The sequence below is a fragment of the Phasianus colchicus genome, chromosome 2, assembly GCF_987193195.1.
Source record: "Phasianus colchicus chromosome 2, bPhaCol1.hap1.1, whole genome shotgun sequence".
In the NCBI taxonomy this organism is placed as follows: Eukaryota; Metazoa; Chordata; class Aves; order Galliformes; family Phasianidae; genus Phasianus; species Phasianus colchicus.
In genome coordinates this window covers 80,211,568-80,234,415 of record NC_143437.1, presented here as the reverse complement: position 1 = coordinate 80,234,415, position 22,848 = coordinate 80,211,568, and the positions used below count along the sequence as shown (strand labels likewise).

Genomic DNA, 22,848 nt, shown 5'->3' with positions numbered 1-22,848 from the left:
CAGAAGTGACACTCTCTGTCTACGCTTTATTAGTCACTGTCTACTGATAATGCACGTATGGGCCTCATGTGAAGTAGGGGGTTGCAGTTATCACTCATTGCTTATTCTATAAACAGTAGTCAAATGTATACAACTTTTCATTTGCCACTAATACTTTAAGGAATACTAAGGTATGGTAGCCAGTCAGTCGTAACAAGACAAAATAGTGTTCTGCACTTGAATTTTAGGCAAATAGAAAAAGATGACCAGACATTTTGAAAACTGAGGCTGTGTTATAAGTAGTGCTCTCTGTAATTTTGGACTGCCAAGCATGTTTCAGAGTTTTATAGCTGAAAACAAGGCCTACCTTTGCCAGTCTGTTGAAACTGTGCATGTGCCTGCTCTCTGCCTTGAGTTGCCTTTTTCTGATGAGCAAATCTGAATAGATTTGCAGCTATTCTGTATTAATGTATAAAGAAAAAAATAGGTAGATTTTGTTGTGGTAATATTGTCCCCCTCCAGCAGTTTCTGTGAGTAGGCCTAGAGATGTGAAAGGTTGCATTGGTGCTTGATGTTGCAATGACATTTGCCCCGCTGTCTCTAGAAAATACGCTGGAAAAATTAAAGAGCTGAAAATCTCCAGGCCAGCATTTACTCAAAGCATCATGGTGTTGCTGTGTGGATGCTGTTGCAGAGATCAGAGGGAAGGTGGAAGTTGGTGTGATGGATTTTGATAGCCACTGGTTTCCATGCTTGTAGAACAGCATGGAGGGAAAAGCACTGTGTTTGTGTGTGAGGATGTTATAAGGGACCTTGGAGCTGACAATTTACACTTGCAGGATCTCTGTTAAGGCTCCTGTAGTCTAATTCTTGGTTCAGCAACTTTCTTTAACTTAGGTTGTACAATGAAGAGTAGGTCTACAATTTTTAAAGTGTATATTGATCGAGTCAGAGGTTCTGCCTCAACAAAGGATAGAGATAGGAATGATAGGATTAAACTGTAGTCAAAGAGAGAGGAAGTAAAATGTTCCTTAGTCCTAAGATTTGTTTCTTGGCTGTACACAAAGGTAGTCCCGTTCTCTTAATGCAGTATGACTCTTTTACTTTTAGGTTCCCTTATGTATTTAAATGAAGCCACTCTCCTTCACAACATCAAAGTTCGATACAGTAAGGACAGAATTTACGTAAGTATTACCTGTCATGTCAACCAGTCTAATGATAAGTATCCTTTCAAAAAAAAAAAACTGAATCCACAAAAAAAATTAGTGTTTTTCTCCAATCACAGAACATTAAAAGAAATTGTACCATTGTATATTTAGGAGGTTTCAGGCATTTTTTGCTACCTTAAGACCTGTATCAGATTGACACTAGCTAAATTTTCCAGGCAGAACAATAGATTTTTCTCGATCTGACAGCTCAGTTGCAGATGTAGCACAGTGTTGCATCACAGATGTCAATTCTTATAGGGAACTTACTTCACCATTGCAATAGCTATTAACCAAGATGGTTCTTTCTTCATTATTTTTGAACGAAGCAAACAGGTGCTGTCTCTAACACCTCCTAGCTCAGATGTCCATCTTAATCTTTTATATTGCTATCAGATTGCCTAATTGTACTTAATGAATTCTGACTGAATTACATTTTGTCCTTGCCATCTGCCCTGACACTGACAGCTGTGAAACAGAAGAAAGATAAGAATTTTCTTTCTTGTTTTTTTCTAATAGAAAGCTGACTTGTGATAATGCAAAATGTCTATGCAATTTCTAAGTGTCAGTGTTTCAGAAAGAAACACTTTTGTTAGTCTGCTGCTCTAAAATGAATTGATTAAGAGTGATACACTCTTATATGTGCATAAAGAAGGTATAGCTGTTTTCCTTTGTTGCAGTTAACTTTACAGAGCCATACATTTTTTATGGGTTCAAGATAAAGCATCAGCTTTAAGATAAATGAATTAAAAGGATGATTTGAATGCTGTACTGGAAAAATAATAATGAAACAGACACAAAAAACCAATGAAATAAACTCTAAAACTGGTCTTATCATGAGGGAAAATAGTATTTAGATTCATAAAATTTTTCTTCCCTTTAAACAAGTGCTACTAATGTGTTGCCCCATGTACGTATATTTTCTGGAAAAATATCAAATTATCTTAATTACCATTTCATTGTAACTTTTTGATACAGTTGGAATTCATTGTTTTTTTTTTTTTTTTTTTGTTTAGTTCTGATTGACAGTATTTGCCTTGTTACTGAAAAGAAAACTAATTTTAGTACTTGTAGCTCTTGAAGAGCTCTGTGCTTGCATGTTACGTCATTGAAATAATGATGAAAATAGAAGCATATGAAAAAAAATGGTGTGATGTGTGTGATCCAGCCTTCTATCAGCATTTCATGGTAGTGTCTAAAATTCAGTCTGGAGATTTTTAGTCCTGGGATGTGCTCACTAACAATAAACCAAATAAGTTATTCAGTCTGAGGATTTATCTGATATTCTTTATACCTTTTCCCACTAATCTGTTTTTTTTCTGTGCTTCAGACATCAGGCCATTCTTGTATGTGATCTGATCATTAAAACGAAAGTATAAAAGATTTTTCAGATGGAAAAGTAAAAAAAACAGCCTTCCCCTCCCCCCTCCCCCTTAAAATTCTTTGTCAATTACAAAGCGTTTGTATTCTGCATTTCTCACTTTGGAAGCAGCCATAGCTAATTTCTCTCAGCTGAATGCTTTTATTGCCTGGCTTGAGCGATTTCCCAGGCAGTATTCTGTCAGTCCTTCCTGCCGAGTTGCTTCCATTTGATACTGAAAAATTATTGTCCTCGTTGGAAGAGACCACATTATGCTAGCCAAGAGCTTACTTTTTTGCTTTAGAAGAGGAAGTAGTGATGCCTTATCCCTGATCCAGAAACACATGCAAGTAGGAAATAAAGGAGAGAAACAAAGGTCAAATTCGGGACATGCTCCACAGCTCAGTGGTTAGGAAATTCTCCTGAGAAGTGCTTTTTCACAGAAGTCCTGGAAAGATAATTTGAAGAACTCTGAAAACATATCTCTTCTTTTATCTGCATTAGCCAGAGAAAATTGCAAATCTAATTGCTGTACTTCAACTTTACTCTTCAATAATAATAGAAAATTGCTGTTAACCACTTTGGTTGGATACTAGCTAATAGTTTGCTGTTAATTCTTCTCTTCACAGACGTATGTAGCCAACATTCTTATTGCAGTGAATCCATATTTTGATATACCTAAGTTCTATTCTTCAGATGCTATTAAAAAGTACCAGGGTAGATCACTTGGGACATTGCCACCACATGTCTTTGCTATTGGTATGTATTGAGTCTGATTTTGTCTTTTACAAAACAAGCATTAAATTGTAGTTATATATAAATTGCACCTTTGATTCAATTACTGTCAGCTATTACAAATAAAACATGGTGGCTAAAATTGCAAATTTTCACCACCTTGATATACAGTTTGAAGATTTTTGGCAACTATTTATGATTGTTCTGTTCCTCCAGTTCTTTATGTCTGAGCAGTTTTAATATAATTTACAATCATAAAAATAATCACATTTTAAAAATGAAGAACGACAAACAAAATTGGCAAAATATAGTGACTGCATTTGTCTTTCACTACATTGCCAAATCACACACATTGCTTCTTTTTATATGATTATTTTATAGGCAGAAAACACATTTAAATATTATTATTGGTATAAACCTGATTACAAATTACTTTGAATGTAATTGTGTTTAAGAAAAGATTTGTCACATTGTGCATTTAAAAATATGTTAAAGTAAAATTGGTTTTCAGCTGTTTTGTGAACACATTTAACTGAAAATGTTCAATTCCAGGTGGATGTTTTTTGTTTCACTTTGTCCTAGCTGAGTTGGGTAAATTTTTGCTATCAAAGACTCCAAGCTATCATGTGTTGGTGTTGGAGGGTGGACAGCTATCATGTAATTCAAAGAGAAACTTCAATAAAATGTAATACACTTAACTGTAAAGATTTTTTTGAAAATGCTGAGTTTGCATATTGTGGCTAGTTTTTATTTTAATTTTTAGGAGAGTTGCAAGCATAATTTGTCATGTTTCATGTATTCTTTCATTTAAGCTGATAAAGCATACCGTGATATGAAAGTACTCAAGATGAGTCAGTCCATCATAGTTTCTGGAGAATCTGGAGCTGGCAAGACAGAAAACACTAAATTTGTTTTGAGGTTTGTAATTTTGAACCAAAGTTATTCAGTGAATCTTTTGTTTTGATGTGTTTGTTTGAAATACAGGCAGAGCTAATTATAAGGTACTCAGTAGCACAGCATTAAGTCTTGATTCAGAAGGTTATGTGTATGCTTTACATACACTTTAGTTCCTGACATTCATAGAGTTAAACTTAAATGCTGACATGATAGCATATGGAACATGTGGCAATGGCTATACATTTACAGAAGCCTTAACTCACTTGTAGTGGCATCATATAGTTATTATGGTTTATGATGCAGTTGTTTTGGTATTGTGTCTGGTATTGTCGTTGATAAAATGGAAACTAGGCTTTTTATCTATGTCTTGCAAGACACACTTGTTTCTGTCATAAGTGTGCAGTTACCTGTTTTCCCTGTCTTTGTTTTTTCAGTTTGCTTGATGATCCATAGTTTTTAACTCTCAATTGCTGAGAAAATTGGGATTGTATAATATATTTTTACCCTAATTTACTGAATAAGTACTGAATAATGGGATTCATTTATTTATTTATTGAAGTTCATATATGCAAGATACTAAATCAAGCACATTAAACTATGTGGAGGTCATATTGCTGATCAGCCTTCCTCTTACATGTTTTAAATAATCTTGACCATATTTGTGTCATATTTTAACTGATTTATATCGCTCTGGAACACTATAACTGGAGAGTAATGCTCCATTAAATTCAACTAGAGTACAAGTGGCCTGACTATCTAGGAAAGCACAGTGCAGGCAGTTTGAATTCATTCTGTTGTCTCCTTGTTTCCCTGTGTAAATCTTTAATTGCCTTTTCCCTGGCTTCATATACGTGGTAGTGGTATTATCTTCTATATCCCAGGAAGAATCATCATGGCTGGCCATCTGTCCATCACACTGTTCTCTGTCCCTTTGCAACCTTTACTGGAGAGCTGTAGGAGTTGCAGCAAGGTCCTAACAGAATATGGCTCACAACTTTGGTCCTGCTTAAAAAACCCACAAAACACAGCATGTACAGGAGAACATCCCCTGAGGAATATCCTCAAAGGATGTTATTCTTCTGCTTCTCATCAGAGGAAGTTCTGATTACGTGGCAGGCAAATGTCAACACTGCTGCATCTCTGCCACTGCCCCCACGTAGCATGTGTACAAAATGTTATTGAGTTTTTAAAACAGGAAGGCTTTTTCCTTGTGTACTCATCAGGAGGCAAAAGGTAGTAATATAGCTCTGTTAATGTTCCTGAACTTTTTTGGAGGGTTCTATTTCAAGAACAGCTTATAATGTGTACAAGATTTAGTTGTGAATTTCCAGGAGGTATGCCCTGTACTTGAGAGCTGGGAATGGGGGAGTGGAAAAAGAGGTGCAACTTAAGAGCAAGTTTTGGATTTGTTTTCAATTCTTTCTTCAATTGCTAAATTGACTCTTATTTTACTTATGCATTGCAATTTCCTATATAACCATCTACACTTTGGCATTTTATTAACGTTGATGGCTGTGAATGCAGAAGCTGTATGCATGGAGCTTGTGTTTAATTTAGGAAACACATGGGAAAATTCAGTAATTTACTTGTATTTATCTTGCTTTACAGATATTTGACTGAGTCCTATGGTACTGGCCAAGATATTGATGATAGAATTGTAGAAGGTATTGAATTTTGCCTAATTTAATTTAAGGTTCAATTACAATATTTTTTAAAATTCTTTTTGAATTTGAAGTGTCAGTAAATAACAGCTAGGATGAAAATACTATCAGACTTCCTGTGAAGTAATTTAGGTAGTTTACTTTGATCTTAAGTTCTTAGAATACGTTTCTTATTTATGATTTGCTTCACTATTATTTAATATAGGGTCTCACAGTCCTTGATGTGGAGTTTGAGTTGTTGTGTAGCCAACGCTGGATTTTATGTTGTATTAATCCACAAGGCTAAGATTGCATTCCCATTAATATCTGTTAGCATTAGGAAGATGTAATTCCTTCTTCTCACCATGAAGTTCTCAAAGTCAAATAAAGGAGGGAGGTTTATTATATAGTTCAGAGTTGTTCGTGTTTTTTGCCATAAGGCATATCATTTGGATTAACACTTTCTCTTCTTCATTGTGTCTGTCTTTATAATAGACTCCCTAACAAGGTCAAAAGAGACTTTTTTTCTTTATGGCTATTTGGTTGACCCTTTTCAATGTTGCATGGAATTCCTGATTAACCAGGAAATAACTTCAAGAAGACACACACATCTCAAAACCCAATCACTCTGAAAAAGTTTCAGTCTTCTATGTTTTCTTGTAGATTTATTTCAGAATTTCATTACTTTTAGTGCCTTTTTCTTAAACTTCAAGTATTTCTGTTTATGTAATTTTTGTCACTGGATCATTCAAGAGATGTACTACAGTCTTTAGTCTGTTATTACTGTAGGTTTACTTAAATCAGGTCCTCAGTGATATTCACTGTGTGCTGAAGGAACCTAGAAAGTGGCCCAAGAGTTGGGTAATTAATTGGTTCTTGTAGGTATTTTCAGAAAAGTGATTTTAGTTTTTGTTTTTTTTTTTTTTAATCAGCATCTGATGCATTTTAAATTTTGTGAAGCACAGTTTTAATGAGTGTTCTTAAAGCATCTGTATTAATAGAGAAACCTTAATCCTACTGAAAGAACTCCTGCAAATTTTTTTAAATTCATAAGCCATTCTTCAAATCTATTAATAGGTAAAGTATCTGGATACCTGAACAGTTACCAGGGCCTCTTAGTAAGATGGTTATGAAAGTGAGACTTGGATTTTCTTGCATATGCTCAAAGCTTATGCTTTAAAAAAAAAGCAAAAACCCCAAACCAAAGAAGTTAATGCTGGTGTTCTACCAAATAATGTATTATCCTCCTTAATTTATCTGACCACTGTAGTTATTCCTTCACAGTTCAATTGTAGGAATAGATTTGTAGGTGGTTGTCAGTTTTAGACCTGAGTTTCTGCTCACGTAATTTCCAATGCATGTTTTTTTAGTTAAAAGCCTTCAAATATCCCACAGATATTTTCTTTGGTTTGTTGTTAGTGCAGTTCAGTAAACTGATTTTTTTTTTTTTTTAGTTTTTATTTTCAAGTTATCAAAGTACAACTGGTAGCCTTGTGTTTCGTAACTACTAAGCATTTTCAGACTGTTTAAACCATGCATGACTTGTATAAATATCAAACAAGCATTAGTTTGCTGCAGCTCTTTCTGTACAGGTTTTTCTTTAAGATGCTTGAAAACTGCAGCCAGTTAAAAAAAAAAAAAAAATCTCGTTCATTTAATCCAGCTAATCTGAAAGGGCACATTTAAGGTGGTTTTGAAAACAACTTCTCTACTACATCCTTTTCTTTTTTTTTTTTTCCTAATCAATCTAATATGGGCATGACATTTCAGTGGCATTTTTGTCGATGGGATAAATAGGTAGTTTAGATTTTATGACCAGCAACTCATTGGGAAATGTCAAATTGTGTATTGTATCTTATACTTTGTGTATCATTTATTTATTTGCTTGCTGTTAGAAGAACACCACTGAATCATTTTTGGTGATTGTCTCTGAATTTCTTACAGTATTAATTCAATTATTTCACAGTGTTATATGACATTTAACAATTAATTGTATATTCCACCACTGTATATCCAGTACAATTTGCAAAATCAGTTATTTATAATAGGTAATATTTTTCCTTTAATTTTCGCACCTTATTCTCAATAAGTTAACTGAATAATTAGTATGAATTTATTTTTCCCTTTCCAACTAGTACTTCATTGATCACATTTTAATACTACTTTAAATATTTATTTTTTATAATCAGCAAATCCATTATTGGAAGCCTTTGGAAATGCAAAGACTATTCGTAACAACAATAGCAGTCGTTTTGGGAAATTTGTGGAAATTCACTTCAATGAAAAGGTACTGGAGTTTTGATACGGATAGTAGTGATGATTTTTGCTATAGAATGGAAATGCTAGATTGGAGCTTATCTTACACCAAATACTCACTTGCTTTCCCTACTTGATTTGTGTTTATCACCATGAAAGGAAAGCCACAGTACTGTGTCACTGCTGGAAAACAGTGTGTCAAGTCAGTGGGAAAATTGCTGCCATCCAAACATCACACAAAGGGAAAAGGCAAACTGAAGAGTAACTTAATTGCTCTTAAGCTTTTATGCATTCCTTTAATTCACAAACAGGCGTGAATTCCATATACATATCAGCTGTTATAAATTTATTTTAATGCTTTAATATTTTATATGGATTTCTGATTTTTATGTATTCATATGAATTTTTAAGAGCTCACATTAATATTATGTATGTGAAAAAAGTCTTGAAATTGATTTTTTTTTTTTTTTGGTCAGAAGTACTACTCACTGTGTAGCCTATGATTTTTCTTCAAATGTAGTTTAGCTAGGATAGCTTAAACATATGCACATAGGATTTCTGCTTGTGGTTATGAAGTAGAGCCTTCTGGTAAGAGAAACGTACATAGGGCACAGTACATGCACTGAGGAGAAGTTATGGTAGAGGAAACTTTCTTATTTTAAGCTTTGGGGCACTGTCAGTTGAAATAGACTTGAGCAGACAATTGTAAATTGAAAAGCTCTCACACAAATAATCAGAGAACTTTCAAATAATCAGAAAAATATTTCTTCCTCCTAGAACTCGGTGGTTGGTGGATTTGTATCACATTATCTTCTGGAGAAATCTCGGATCTGTGTGCAAGGCAAAGAAGAGAGGAATTATCATATCTTTTACAGGCTTTGTGCCGGTGCTCCAGAAGACATTAGAGAAAAACTGTATCTAAGCTCTCCTGACAGCTTCAGGGTAAGTATTGGAGTCAGTAGTCGTAAAGCTTCACCTTGCTGCCATACGTGGACTTCTCTTTTAGATCTTATTAAACTGTTTATTATCGTTGATAAACTCTTTTCTTTTACAAAATTCAGAAAATGAAAATCTATTTAATCTGGGCATAAAACTGTTAGCCATTTTGTTCTTATTGGAAAGCTTCCTACAGTTTTCCTCTGTAGGAAATCTTTGTTTTTTCCAGTAAGGTACTATTGCATACCCACTTGCTCATAATTTTGCTCTTGGCTTTACTTGAGGTGGAAAGTGCAAATTTTTTTATTGTGACCCAACTGTTCTATTAGATCTTTGATGAAAACTACTTTTATTTCTTCCTCTTCCAACCATGCATTAAGGAAAGCCTGATATTTCTGCTCTGAGATTATGTCCTTTAAATTATTGCCTCACACTTCATACCAAGGATCAAATCATGGCAATAAAGTGGTTATACTTCTCTGTTGAAATCTATATACTTTCATATCCCTTGTCTTTCCTACATTGTTGTGTCCTGTTTCTGTCTAGATTCGTCATTAGCATTTCCCCAGTTTCCCTGTTTCTCTCTTCATACTACTCTATCATTCTTGGTCACTCCAGGATGTATGATAAGACTCGCTTATCCATTAGGCTGAAAACTTACACTTTTACCTCCATTTAACCTGAAGATTGTGCTCACCTCTTCTGCCCAGGATTACTTCTCTTTATTAAGCATGCTTTTCCTTATGTTTTTCATCTGCTAATTTATTCTTTCCTGAGGACTACTTGTTTTTTTTTCTGGGTTTTTGCTGTCTTTCAGCAATTTACTGGTTCAGTCACGCAGCTGTGGAACAGAAAATAAAATACAAATACAAATACAATCAGTGCTGAATATAGTGTTCTTAACAATATCTACGTGAAAATGAACTTAAACAAGAAAGAATAATTCTACGTACTTCTTTAAAAATGTTAGCTTAATATTCAGTGTCAGAGAAATGGCAAGAGAAGAATTTCAAGAAATACTTGGAATGTAAAAGAGAGAAATCGTGTGTTATGTTGCCATATTTGTAAATTGTGTGCTGTTTTGTCATCTCAGCTCAGAAAGGAATAGTAAAATCCTCGGGTGAAATGCAGGTCGTGGTTGAAGATGAGATATTGGATAGTATGTATTGACCTTTTAATTTAAAACCACTGTGGCCGTTCTTTTAATTTGTTTACTGTCTTCGCTTCTTCTCCCCATGCTTTATTTTTGACATTTTTTCCCTTTCCTGAGATCATGTGGTTTTGCCTGACTAACCCAGATTGTGTGTTATATTTCCAGCAGAAATCCCACAAGCACGCTGGTTTTTTGTGCTATCATTACATTTTGGCATAGTTTTCCTCCCATCTTTCACTAAATGCTTTTACTATCTCAATTTAACTTTTTGTTCCAGCTTTCCTTCTTTCTACTTTGCTTCTCTTTCTGCAGATGTCACTGAATTATATTCAAAAACAATTGATAAATTTATATGATTTCCTTTGCTTTCTTTTCCTTCTTCCCAGTCAAAAATCTTTGCTACTGTATTCTATTTGTGTGATTCCAACCCTACTTCCTTTACTTTTAAATTCTCATTTAATTTTCAGTGTTTTAGTCTTCGAGTACTGCAGTCTTTTTTTTTTTCTTGAACTAATAATGTTGTACTGGCATGAAACCAGTGCAACTATATAATTGTTTCTCATTGTTTTCTTGATTTCTTCCCCCCCCCCCCCCCCCCCCCACATTTGTTTCCCATCAAAGCAAGCTGCTGTCTTCCCTTTTGGAGTACTTCTAAGCCTTTCCTCATTTTAGACTGCTATCACTGATTTTACTTGTAAAGTGAAGACTTCAGTCACTCATTCTTGCAATTTTGGTATTGATTTATAAATATATTATTTTTTTTTCCTTTTGACAATCACACATGAACTGTAATATATACAAATATCATGTGCTTTGTTGGCACATTTGTTGAAAAGAAAAATATTGACAAAGCAAATCATGCTGCTAGGCATCAGTTAGTTTGCTTGAGTTGTCACTTGTCTCCATCTCTCTGTTGTTTCTTGGGATATGCTTGATTTAGAATGTCATTGAAACAGAACTGGGCATTTCTAAAGTACCCAGAGCAAATTGCTGCACAGGGCTTATAAGGTCTGCATAACACAAACCTGGAGAGCATGTAGAATTAGGAGGACAAAAATTAACTGACCCATTTATTGGCTTAAGTGGGGAGAGGAGTACTGCTAACAAAGCATTATGCTACTACATTGATAGGTTTTTTTTTTTGTTTCTATGACTTGATTTTTTTAAATAAAGCTTGTTGAATTGCACTTACCTGTTACTTTACCCGGTGTCTTCTATACTTTGTAAAATTCAGTACGAAGCCAGAAGCCTCAAGGATGCAAAGTTCCTGGTACTTTTGAACTAAATAGTAGTTATGTAGGTGAGACCTAAGATAGTTCTATATAATCCATTTTGTACTAGACAATCTTACTCCCTAAAAGCCAGAACTTTATTGTCCAATTGTTACATGCAATATTCTATGTTCTATTTTTCTTAAATGTTTTAAAACGAAAACCTTCAGCAACTTATTAAATGAGTATTTTTGAGTAGTCTCGTTTTCATAAATACATGTTTCTTGCAGTTAATAGATTTTTAATTCTGTAACTGAATATGCTACATGCCCTCTCTTGGGAATGTTTTAATCAAAAGCTCTGCTCATGAGACTACATGGTATTGTAGATATCAAGGTCACACTTATAACCTGCTTAAAATCAGGCTGGTGCAGTATAGTACTGAACAACATGGATGCCTGTACAGAAGGCACTCACTGTGCTTGTTCCATCTCTAAAGAGCTTACAGTGACACCTGCCTTATCAGACTTGAATATCATTTTTTGGACTTCGACTAAATTTGCAACAGGTACTCTCATTTCTGTTGGGAATGTTTGTTACTTCTCTAGAAGTTAGTATATGAGTCCTGTGCTCCTTGCTCCATGTGAAAGATCTGCTCTGCATGTTAGATGTTAACAAAAATAGCATTTCTTTTTCACCTTCTGAAGTTGATTATGTTTAGTCAAAAGGAAATTTATGATCACTTTCTCAGTGTTTACACATCTTTGTATGCAAATTAATATAAATATACTTGAAAATTATTGGTCATATTGTACTGTATATTCATGAAATAACACTTTATAGGAGATTTTTAGGAAAAGAATATTAAAGGTAAATTTTCTTCCTAAATCTCTATTACTTTTGTATGAATTATTTTTTCTATGTTCTTCACTTATTTACTTTTCCAGATATTTGTCATAAAATGTGACTGAATAATAATGCCTGAGTTACTTTTTCACTGCATTTTTTGCTGTCTGCCCATCTGTCTTTTTCAAATTACTGAGGAAACATCATCTATCGAATTTCTATTCATAAAGATACTACGCTAACCAGCGTTTGGTGTTTGGTTAATGTTTAGGTGTTTAGGTATTAATGTTAATCTTCTGGAGGCTTGACAAAAAAAAAAAAAAAAAAAGCAACTTCAAGGAGATTATATTCTGAAATAGATTGCTTAGAAAATGCCATCCTGAAAGACATATTTTTACATTTGCTTTGTTTTGCATGTGGCTTGTAGATTATCAAGTCAAAGTCTGAATTAGGACCAGTGAGGGTCTTATGACACAAGCATGTTTTACTCAATGGCTGCTTTCTCCTAACTGTATTAGCCTGAAAATAAGACCATCTCAAATCTAAGGAGATTCCCACTTTACATAGAAGTGAAGCAATATTAAAAGACAAAGGATGATTCAGTTCTCTTTTGTTTCCTCACCTGCCATGCTTCCCCTTGACTTAAGTGATCCATTGTCATCTCCTCCCTATCATTTGGCTGTCTTGGTGCTAGTGCTTGCTTGCTCTGGAAATATGATCCAAGACAATTGTACTGGGCTTACCAGCCTGAACTATTTACCTGGATTTCAGCAATGCTCATGGGGGATGCTTCTCCATCAAAGATGATCTTTCCCCTGAATTTAGTAGGCAAAGAACTATAAAGAATTGTGGGTTATTCTTTTTGCCCTTACCTGCCCCTTCACTGAATGTGTGTGTACAAAAGCATGCCATCCTTGTTGCTCATATTCTGGGTTTCCTTGCAGAAGTTTTCAGAGATTCAAAGTTACTAGGTGCTGAATGTTGTTGGTCAAGGTGGCTTTGTCAGCACCACGTGGCTTTGAAAGTAAAGCTGTGCAGTAAATCTGCACTGGGAGCACAGCTGATGGATATGAGAAGCTGATTTTTTTTTCAGATCCTGATGGCCAAAAGAGAATTCAGATTGCATTATGTTTTGGTCACTGAAGTTATAGTGGAGTGTTAAACTTGAGAGGTGTGGGCAGTTTTTTTTATTTTTATTTTTTAAAGAAAATAAATCTGAATGATATTTAGATGTTACATGTTGTACTCTCAGGATATGTATTTGCATGCTTTAAAAATATGATTTATCACAGATTTAACTGTACATGAATTTTTAGCTTTCAAATGAAAGCTGCAATCTTGTGATTAAATATCTCCAACAGAGGTAATTACTAGATGCCATGCTGGTTCATTTTTTCAGTCTGTTGAGCATGACCTTTTTTTACATTCCACCCTCATTTTCTAGGATCTCTTTACTAATACTGAAGTACAGGGATATATTGTTGTATTTAAAATACAGCATGCTTTGCATTCTTATTTGCTGATGTAGAGAACTTTTCAATATTCCAACAGCAAGCTAACTTCAAACAGTTTCTTGTCACTTTTTTTTTTAATATCAAATTTGACAGTTTTTTTCTGCTCTTCTTTTAGATTTCTGTATATAAGTTTTAATCAAAACTTAAAGTTATCTGGGTTCACGCAGTTGAAAACTTATTTGTTTGTGGGCAGACCAAGAAAATCAGTTCAATTCCCTTAGACAAAGAGCTCCTGCCAAGATTTTGGACAGAGTTCATATTTTCAATTGAACCAGTCAGAAGGAAAAAGCTGATGATCCCATTTTTCTGGAAGTGCCAATCATCTGAATGCTTGACCTGTTCCTTTACTGTACAATGTGAGATGGATGTCAGAAGCCAGATTCTGATTTAGACTTATACTGGATTAACACTATTCATGGTTTTTATTATGCCGTGTCTGACTAACTATAGAAATATATCACTGGTGAGAAAAAAATGACCATAAAAGTATGCTATAGATACTATCACAGCTTCTTTGAACTTTCCTCTCTCACCATCTCACTGTGCTATCTAAAACTTCTATGTTGCTGAAAACAAAGATTATTGTGAATCTTATTTGATGTTGCATATGATTCTTGGTGAGGTAAAATTAGCTATTACAAATGGGCCAGGAAATGTATTTTCTTTGTTCCTGGTTTCTGGTTGCCTTTTATGTAATACCACTCTCCATTGCATTAGAGTAATAGTTTGTTACTGTTGCACTTCTCTAATTTTGTATATATAATACATAGAGTTCATTCCTTGTAAACATTTTTGAATAGCTATAGCATTGTTGCTATATGATAGAAACAAACTATCGAAACAAGCCATAAATAATAGCATGTTTTCCTCACTCCTATCTTTAAGTATGCACTTCTTCTTTTTTATTGTCACAGTATTTAAATCGAGGCTGCACGAGGTACTTTGCTACCAAAGAAACAGACAAGCAGATTTTGCAAAATCGCAAGAGTCCTGAGGTATGTTTTGTATCTTCAGTGAGATAATGTAGATAATTTAGAGTTGAAAATTATCACAGTTTTACAATGTGGAATGAAACGTTCATTTTACACATCTTTATAGGTCTGAATGGATACTGCTGAAGTTTTTTTGGAATTTAGTCCTAAAAGTATATGTTAATGTGCATCTTTAAATTCTAAATGGAACACTACATAAAATCGTTTGCTTCTCATTCTTACAATAATGTAACACTTAATGATGCATGTCTTCCATAGAAAACAAAAAAGTGACCCATGACTTTTTCTCATTTTCTTTCAAAATCTGAATACTGTTAGGAATGGTTCAGAAATTGTATTTTTCTTCTGAAGCCATTTTTACTGTCTGGATTTAAGTACATACCCATTTCTAGTACACTGCTTTTATTTGTTGTCCCTTGCTATGGACTGTTACATACAGAAAGTGGCATTTTGTGGAGGAGAGGGTGGAGCTTGGAGCAGGTGGAAAAAAAGTGTTCTCATCTCTTGTTACGTTTTTAAAAATTGAGTAATCCTTTTGAGCTTGCTTGCCTGAGGACGCTTAAAGAAATTAATCTCATTTAATCATATATGTGAATTGGAGGTAGTTTAAATGCTTTGTTATAATTCTACTCTAATGCACTTTTCATCCGTTCATACCCAGAATAAGAAATTTTTATTTGTATAGCTGGAAGATACAGTTTGGTTAAAGATACCCATAGTTGTGATTCAGTAACAGAGGAAGTTACGTGTGCAAGCTGACTCAAGAGTTTCTCTCCCCCTGTGACCATACGGTCTCTTTTACCTTTGAGAACTTCAATTTCAGCTTGTACATAGCTTGTGTATAACTGTGAAAAAGGCAGTACAGATGCTTCCCTTGCTTAAGTCAACATTGTGAAGTCTGCTGCTGGGTTTCTAGCCTTTATATTTTGCAATGTTGTGCACGTAATGCCAATTTCTTTTTCTTCAATGCAGCCTATTTTCTGTAATCAGGGATGATGGAGAGTGAGATACAGAAGTATTGATTTGATAATAGTGTGAGGCACAAAGCTGGTGGATATTTAACTTTTCAAGTGTGGAGTCTAAGAGATGGTTGGGAGATTCTGCCACAGTTTGCCTAATTTGCCTTAAATGAAGATTTATTGTGAAGCTGATAATTTATGGAGGCATAAAATAATACCATTCAGCTATTATTGCTACTCAAAGATGGACTTGTGCAGCTTTGGTTCCAGATGAGATTGACAATTTGGTGTTCTGTCATGAAATATGTCTCTGAAGTATTTAATTTGGAAGAAATGTTTGTTTAAAACTATAACAACCTTATAGAGTAATTCTGAAAATAGGTATCGGCCATTAAATAGTGGAACATATGATGCTATAATGCCTGTATATTACAGTGATGTCAATTTGAAGGTGTAATATAGGTTCAAATTTCAGTTATATAAAAACTTAATCTAGCCACTTAAACAGAAAATACATTGCATTGTTTAGCGTTTGAAATCAGGTATTTGCTGTCATTTAATGAAAAATATTGTTTAATTTAATAAAAATAGCTGGAATAGTTGATTAATACTTAAATTATTTTTGTGTTTTCCTTATCAGGAAGATGAGGTGATCATTTTACATAATTAAAACATGTTGATTAATTTTATCAATGTGTCTAAATGTTGTGTGAAGTGAATTTTTCAGATGCATGTGGTGTTTTCTTTTGACGTAATTGTTAGCTTATTTGACATTAACAAAGCTTCTACTCAAATTATTAATTCTTCTTAGTTGAAAACATTTTCAAGTAATTGTGAAAACTTGAATTAATGCATGTTCAGTTAGCTTCTTGATTGCATGTGGATGTTTCACTATTTAAAACAATTATTAAAATTGGTTCTGATGTATTTAAAATAGGAAATACTATCAGCATAATGTGAAATTGACATTTTAAAACCTAGCTGCTATTTTTTTTAGCCAGTAGGATACTTCTAACAGCTTTACTGTTTTTCTTTCACCAGCAAACATTAACAAGTATATTTCTCTAAATGAATCTATTTAGATACTTTTAGAAGTACTTTTAAAGCTCCTTTAGTCAAACATTTCCCTTTCCACCAATGACCATCCTCTATTTTCCTGTCCTTCATTATTAAACTCTCCAGAATTTGCTTTCTGAAGACAGACTAAAGTTTTAAGTCTCATGCTCTGAAGTATCAACAAATGAAAACAAATTAGAGTTCTTCCAAATAACCTATCATATGTAGAGCTCAATCTGTATTTAGTTTGGGTTTTGCATGCTTTTTAATGCTTTTTGTTATGGTTTATTCTTGCCTGGAAATAATTGTTTACATATATTTTAAAATCTTATCCTGATTTGTTGTTGTTCCATCTTGTTGCTTTATAGTATCTTAAGGCAGGTTCCTTGAAGGATCCACTCTTAGATGATCATGGAGACTTCAACAGAATGTGCACAGCAATGAAAAAGATTGGACTGGATGATGCAGAAAAACTTGACCTTTTTCGAGTAGTGGCTGGTGTCCTTCACCTTGGAAATATTGATTTTGAGGAAGCTGGGAGCACTTCAGGTTAGAAGAAACGCAAATTGTTTTCTGTAAAAAATAGTGAAAATACCTCTTGATTATAGATGATTCCTTTTCATGTGAATTACTGCTTTAGAATGCTGTCTTCTATTAAAGGGTAATTCAGCCTTAAATCATCCCATTTTGAAGTCAAGTTTTATAGCTGTACTTCAAATGCTCTCATTGAAATTGTTCAAAGAATTGTTTGTGCAAAGTTTGGTATAAAGAAGAGACATTTTGTGTCTCAAAACTCTTACTTAATTTTAATAATAATATATAAAATAAATTCAACTTCTTGCTGATGTCATGAAAAATCTTTAAGTTAACTGTTCCATTTTCAATGGAACAGTTGTTAGGTCGTTTGGCTTCCAAAATGCTAGGTTAATATTTTTGAGAGATGAAGAAAAGTTGCAATAAAATTGTTGGTAAATGTAAACTTAATCATTTTAAGATGCTAACTCAGAAGAAAAGTTGCTATGAGTGTTGCTGGTACTTACGAGCAAACTGCACAAGAAGGATGAGGAAGGGGAAAATTCTATTTTGGGAATGGGCATTCTTGCCATACTACTGAAATTGGCTTTTGTAACTTGAGAACTGTTGTTCACAGATTTCTAAAGATTTGAAGATACTCCTGATCGAGACTTATTACAAAGATGACTATAGTTTAAAAAAACAAACAAACAAAAACATGGAGGTATTTATCTTCTAATGCAAGATAAAGCATGATTGGTTCCTTTTAGACCTACTTCATGTATCACTGTGCTTGTCCAAAGTTTTTAGCAAAGGTGTACCAAAGAACATTTGAAAAAGGTGTATTAAACAAATATTAGCCTTGCAGATTCAGGGGCTCCTGATCCAAATGCAGAATCACCACAGAATTGCAGAAACCAGATGGGAAGGGATGGCAAACAGTCTGTTGTCCAACATTTGCTGGTCAGATCAAGGCCAACATGGAATTCAAACTGCGTAGCTTAGGATTGTTTGTGGAGATGTGAAAGCCTCCAAGGAGAAAGTTCTACATGTTCTGTAGGAAACCTGTTCCCACTGTTCAATGATTGTCAATAGTGAGGCTGTCTTACCGGGACCTCCCCAGTTTCTATTTATGTTCTTGCCATCTTTGTGAAGATGAGAGGATGTGGGAATAGAGGAGGATAGTGGCCTCATGGGCTCTCTAGTACACCGGCTTCCATACTTGGGCCTTCTGTGAGATTGGAGTTTGGGATTGACAATGATAAGGCAAGGTGGGACAAAGTGAAAGAGATGAGAATGTGAATGGAGAAGCAATTTCAGGAAACCAACAAAGAAGGAGAAGGGAAGGTGTGGAAAGTCAGAGGATAGAGGAGGGAAGGAGGGCACAAGAATAGTTATTTTTATGCATGTGGAAATTCAAACTCACATTTTCTGGAGTAAATTCCTATATTTAAAAATGTTTGTTGCAAATTCATATTGTGTTCTACTCTCACCTTACACGTGTGAGCAATGTTCTTTAAGTAAATATTTTGGGATAGCTCTTTCATTGATAGTTCTTCCATTCTAAACAGTGCAGGTTTAGAACAAAATTCTAAAAATAAAGAATCTGATGCACAGAAATACTTGCAGAGTGGCAAAACCTTCCTTGTGGCGCCATGTATTTTAACATCTCCACGCCCTCAACAGCTTTCTCCATCGGGGGAAATAAAAAAAAAAAAAAGAAAGAAAGAAACAAGAAAAGGGAGGTGAAGGGCGGTTGGCTAACAGCTGTGCTGGTTGCTGCCAGGGGGCTGCACGCTGAAGGCGAGGAGCCAGCCGGCGCTGGAGTGCTGCGCGACGCTGCTGGGGCTGGACGAGGAGGACCTGCGCGTCAGCCTGACCACGCGCGTCATGCTCACCACGGCAGGGGGCGCCAAAGGAACGGTCATCAAGTGAGTGCCGGGCGGGCGGGCGTGGGGCCCCACAGTGAGCCTCTGAGGGGCTGAAAAGCACTGCGAAGCAAGCTGTGAACCAAGCTGCAGCTCGCTGCGGCTATTTAGGATGGATGCTGTGAGCGACTGCATTGTATACTTCTACATTTGGTTTTATGACCGTGTCATCTCAGTATGTGCTGCTTTTTTTTTTTTTTTTTTTTTGCTGCAGTTGAAGGGAGCTGTCAACCTGAATCTGGGCTAAGCAGTTTTGAGCAAATTGAAAGCTGCCCTATGTTTAGCTGAATGCATTGATGTTTTAATTAGGAAACTAATTAACATTCACTCATCGGAAGAGTGCATAGGAGCTTTGTATTGATTCAGGGGGACAATCAGATTGCTTCGCTTTCACTGAGTCAGAAATGCAGCCTCATGCATGCTGTACCAGACGGTTTAATCTATGAAAGCCATATTTACTGTGTTAATGTGCCTTATAGAATCACAGAATCATAAAATGGCTTGAGTTGGATGGGACTCCAAGGATCATAAAGTTCCAGCCTCCCAGCCACTGCAGGACCACCAACCTCCAGATCTGGTATTAGATCAGATTGCCCAGGGCCCCATCCAACCTTATCTTGAACACCTGCAGGGAATGGAGCATGTACAACCTCTCTGGGCAGCCCGTTCCAGCACCTCAGCACTCTCTCTGTAAAAAACATCACCCTGACATCCGATTTAAACCTTCCCTCCTTGAGCTTAAAATCGTTCCCCCTCGTCCTGTCACTGTCTACTCTTGTAAAAAGTTGATTCCTCTCATTTTTATAAAACCCTTTTAAATACTAGAAGGCTGCAATGAGGTCTCCTCACAGCCTTCTCTTCTCCAGGCTGAAAAAGCCCAGCTTCCTCCGTCTGTCTTAATAGGAGAGGTGCTTCAGCCCTCTGATCATCTTAGTGGCCCTCCTCTGGAACCTCTCAACAACTCCACATCTTTCCTGTATTGAGGGCCCCAGACTTGGATGCAGTTCTCTGGATGAGGACTCAAGAGGGCAGAGCAGAGAGGAACAATCGCCTCCTTGTCCCTGCTGGCCCACTTCTCTTGTGGACTGTCAAGGATCTTCAGTTCAGCATGGATGTGGGCTGTCCTGATAACATGTTTTCATGAAATAAGTCATCTTTGAGTCTTATTTCTAGGTAGAGCAAGGAAGTAGTTCTTGGTGATCTCTCATTTCTACACTTGGAAAGAAAGAACATGCAAGAGGTAAAACCTGATAGAGGTTACCACTGAAAAAGTTGCAGTACAGGGACAATTAATAAGCAAGGATTGTGGAGGTATTATTCTAACTTGAATTGAAAGCTCAACATCTGGATTTCTTCATAATGCTTTCAATAGTGCATTTCTGGAAAGTGATTGTTTTTTTTTTTTCTTTTTTTTTTTTCCCCTCAATTATTATTTATTTGAGAACCTCATCACGATCATTTTGCCTTCTTACTAGCTGATATGGAAAGCTTAGGAATCTTTATCTTTTCATAAACCTGAGCATACAGAAAAATGCAAGTCCTGCAATGACAGCAGTCGTTGATATATTAATCCAGCAGAACCTTTGTCAGTATTACTGATGAAGTTATAGCAGATAATTATATATCATACACAATTGGATGTCACTCGTGAATGCATGATAGAATGAGATTTTTAACCTTTTCTCCTTGATTCGTCTTGTGCTCCACTGTTGAAATTTCTTTGAATCACTGTTCATTTGGTTATTCCCCATCTTACATTTGTATTTTTGATTTTTCTTAAGTATGCTACTACATGTTTTTCTTTAGTAAAACCTGTCTTGTGGAATTTTAGACCATGTCTTCTGTTGGTAAAAATATTTTCTTCTAATCTTGTTTCCTGCTTTCTTTCTTAGTTCAGTATTACCAGAATGTTTTTATGAATCACAGAATCACAGAATTGCCAGGGTTGGAAGGGACCTCAAGGATCATGAATCTCCAACCCCCCTGCCACACGCGGGGCCAACAACCATTCCACCTAATGCTAGACCAGACTGCTCATGAAAATGTTCATAATTTGACATTCTGGTTTAGTGAAAGTTGTAAGCAGAGGGATTTGAACAAAACACATCCATGTTGGATTCTGTTGGTACCTCACTGGAAGTGCTCTTTGTGAGCTATTGACTCGGTCTGTGAGAATAGATTGCTTTTGTGTGCATAGCAAATAGGTAAACTGTGCCTTTTATTTTTAATTTTGAGAATGTTTGGTGGGATGTATCAAGCACTAAAATAAAGTGGATCACAAATATTACTTCACTTTCACCACTTCTCGTGTGACCCTGTCAAGCAAGGTTTCTTATCAAGGCATGTCAAACCTGTGTTTTTACTATCCAATTGTATCTGAAGTGTTTCATAACTCTGACTTACTCTGATACATATATATAGTTTTTGCTACCGTTTCAAAATCACCTGGAATTTAGGACTGTAAAGATTTTCTGTTCGCTGTTTTTATTCTGATAGGCCTGGGGCGCAGTGTACTGTTTCAAAAAGCCTGCAAGCACAAGTAGCTGTGTTTTTGTGCTAGCAGATCTTCGTTTTCCCCAGTGTTTTGTTTTGTGGAAGGCAAAGAATGATTCAGAGGGCTCCTTCAACAATCTCAAAAGATGAATGCACTAAGCCTCTGTCTCTAGCCTTTTCTGAACTTGTGGAGCTAAAAGCAAATATATGCTAATAAATGCACAATAGTACTTCTTCACATATGACTTACTGTGTGTACAAGGAGAGTAAAGTGGACTGTTGCGTATATTTATTAAGTAGCCACCTGCTTTTGCTATGGCAGTGCTATTTAGAAACAATTTGATTGCTATCAGTATTAGAAATTTGACAAGTACATTGTTTTATTTTGTTCAGCAACCCGAAGAGCTTCTCATTGCTTGCTCACTTTCTTAGGGACTTTTTGTGTGAGAGCAGATCATGTGAGTCCTTGTAGGTCACAATGAATAAATGGCTCAGCTGAAATTGCTGAGCTTGGAGCATAACAAAGGCTTTGTTCTGCTGGGCACAATGGAGCCAGTAAGGAACAGTAGGAGGGTGATGCTAAATGTTATCTCCGTGGATTTTATTAAATACTACTGTGCAGTGGCCTGCCAGGGAGTTTTGACAGCTGCACTAGATTTGTGTCCTTTTTAGTCTCCCCCAAAAAGCATAATAATCACCTTGTTGGCTGTTATCTTTGCCATCCATATAAAGCATGTTGACAGAGAGAAATAATGTGTTTGTATTCAAAGTCCAGTACACCTCATTGGCTATAAATGCAGTGTACTGCTCTGTTCTTCAGCTTCACCCTTTCCATGGAGGCTTTCTAGCAGAGCTCCATCATCGCAAAGTGCATTATTTGCAGTATGAAATGTTTTACTGACGTCGTTTCAAGTCTTTATATTCCTGTTGGAGTAGGACATTTTCTACCGCAGTGCATCTGTAGTGATAGTACTTAACTATTCTTTAATTAAGTAAACTTTTTATTAGGTAGGGTTTATTTCATTTCATTTGTGAAGCTGTAATCTGACTGGATGGCAGTGGCTTCTGGGTATTGCTTCATCTCCTCTCTCTCCCCTAACTGTTGACTACTGTGGGCAAATTACATATATTTAATTGCAGATCACTTAGTCTGGATAAGTAAACTGAATCATATT

At 35.5% G+C, this 22,848-nt stretch overlaps 1 protein-coding gene across 5 annotated transcripts in view; it reads left to right on the top strand.

Moving 5' to 3' along the window:
- MYO6 (myosin VI) overlaps positions 1 to 22,848 on the top strand; it is a 99,477-nt gene that overhangs the window by 36,287 nt on the left and 40,342 nt on the right. For all 5 annotated transcript variants that reach the window (XM_090136117.1, XM_031611316.2, XM_031611315.2 and 2 more), the window contains exons 4-12: positions 1,090 to 1,163; positions 3,174 to 3,303; positions 4,092 to 4,197; positions 5,785 to 5,840; positions 8,006 to 8,103; positions 8,850 to 9,014; positions 14,647 to 14,727; positions 17,108 to 17,288; positions 19,039 to 19,183. In XM_090136117.1, the coding sequence (XP_089992243.1) occupies positions 1,090 to 1,163; positions 3,174 to 3,303; positions 4,092 to 4,197; positions 5,785 to 5,840; positions 8,006 to 8,103; positions 8,850 to 9,014; positions 14,647 to 14,727; positions 17,108 to 17,288; positions 19,039 to 19,183 (1,036 nt within the window). The remainder of the gene's footprint in view (positions 1 to 1,089; positions 1,164 to 3,173; positions 3,304 to 4,091; positions 4,198 to 5,784; positions 5,841 to 8,005; positions 8,104 to 8,849; positions 9,015 to 14,646; positions 14,728 to 17,107; positions 17,289 to 19,038; positions 19,184 to 22,848) is intronic.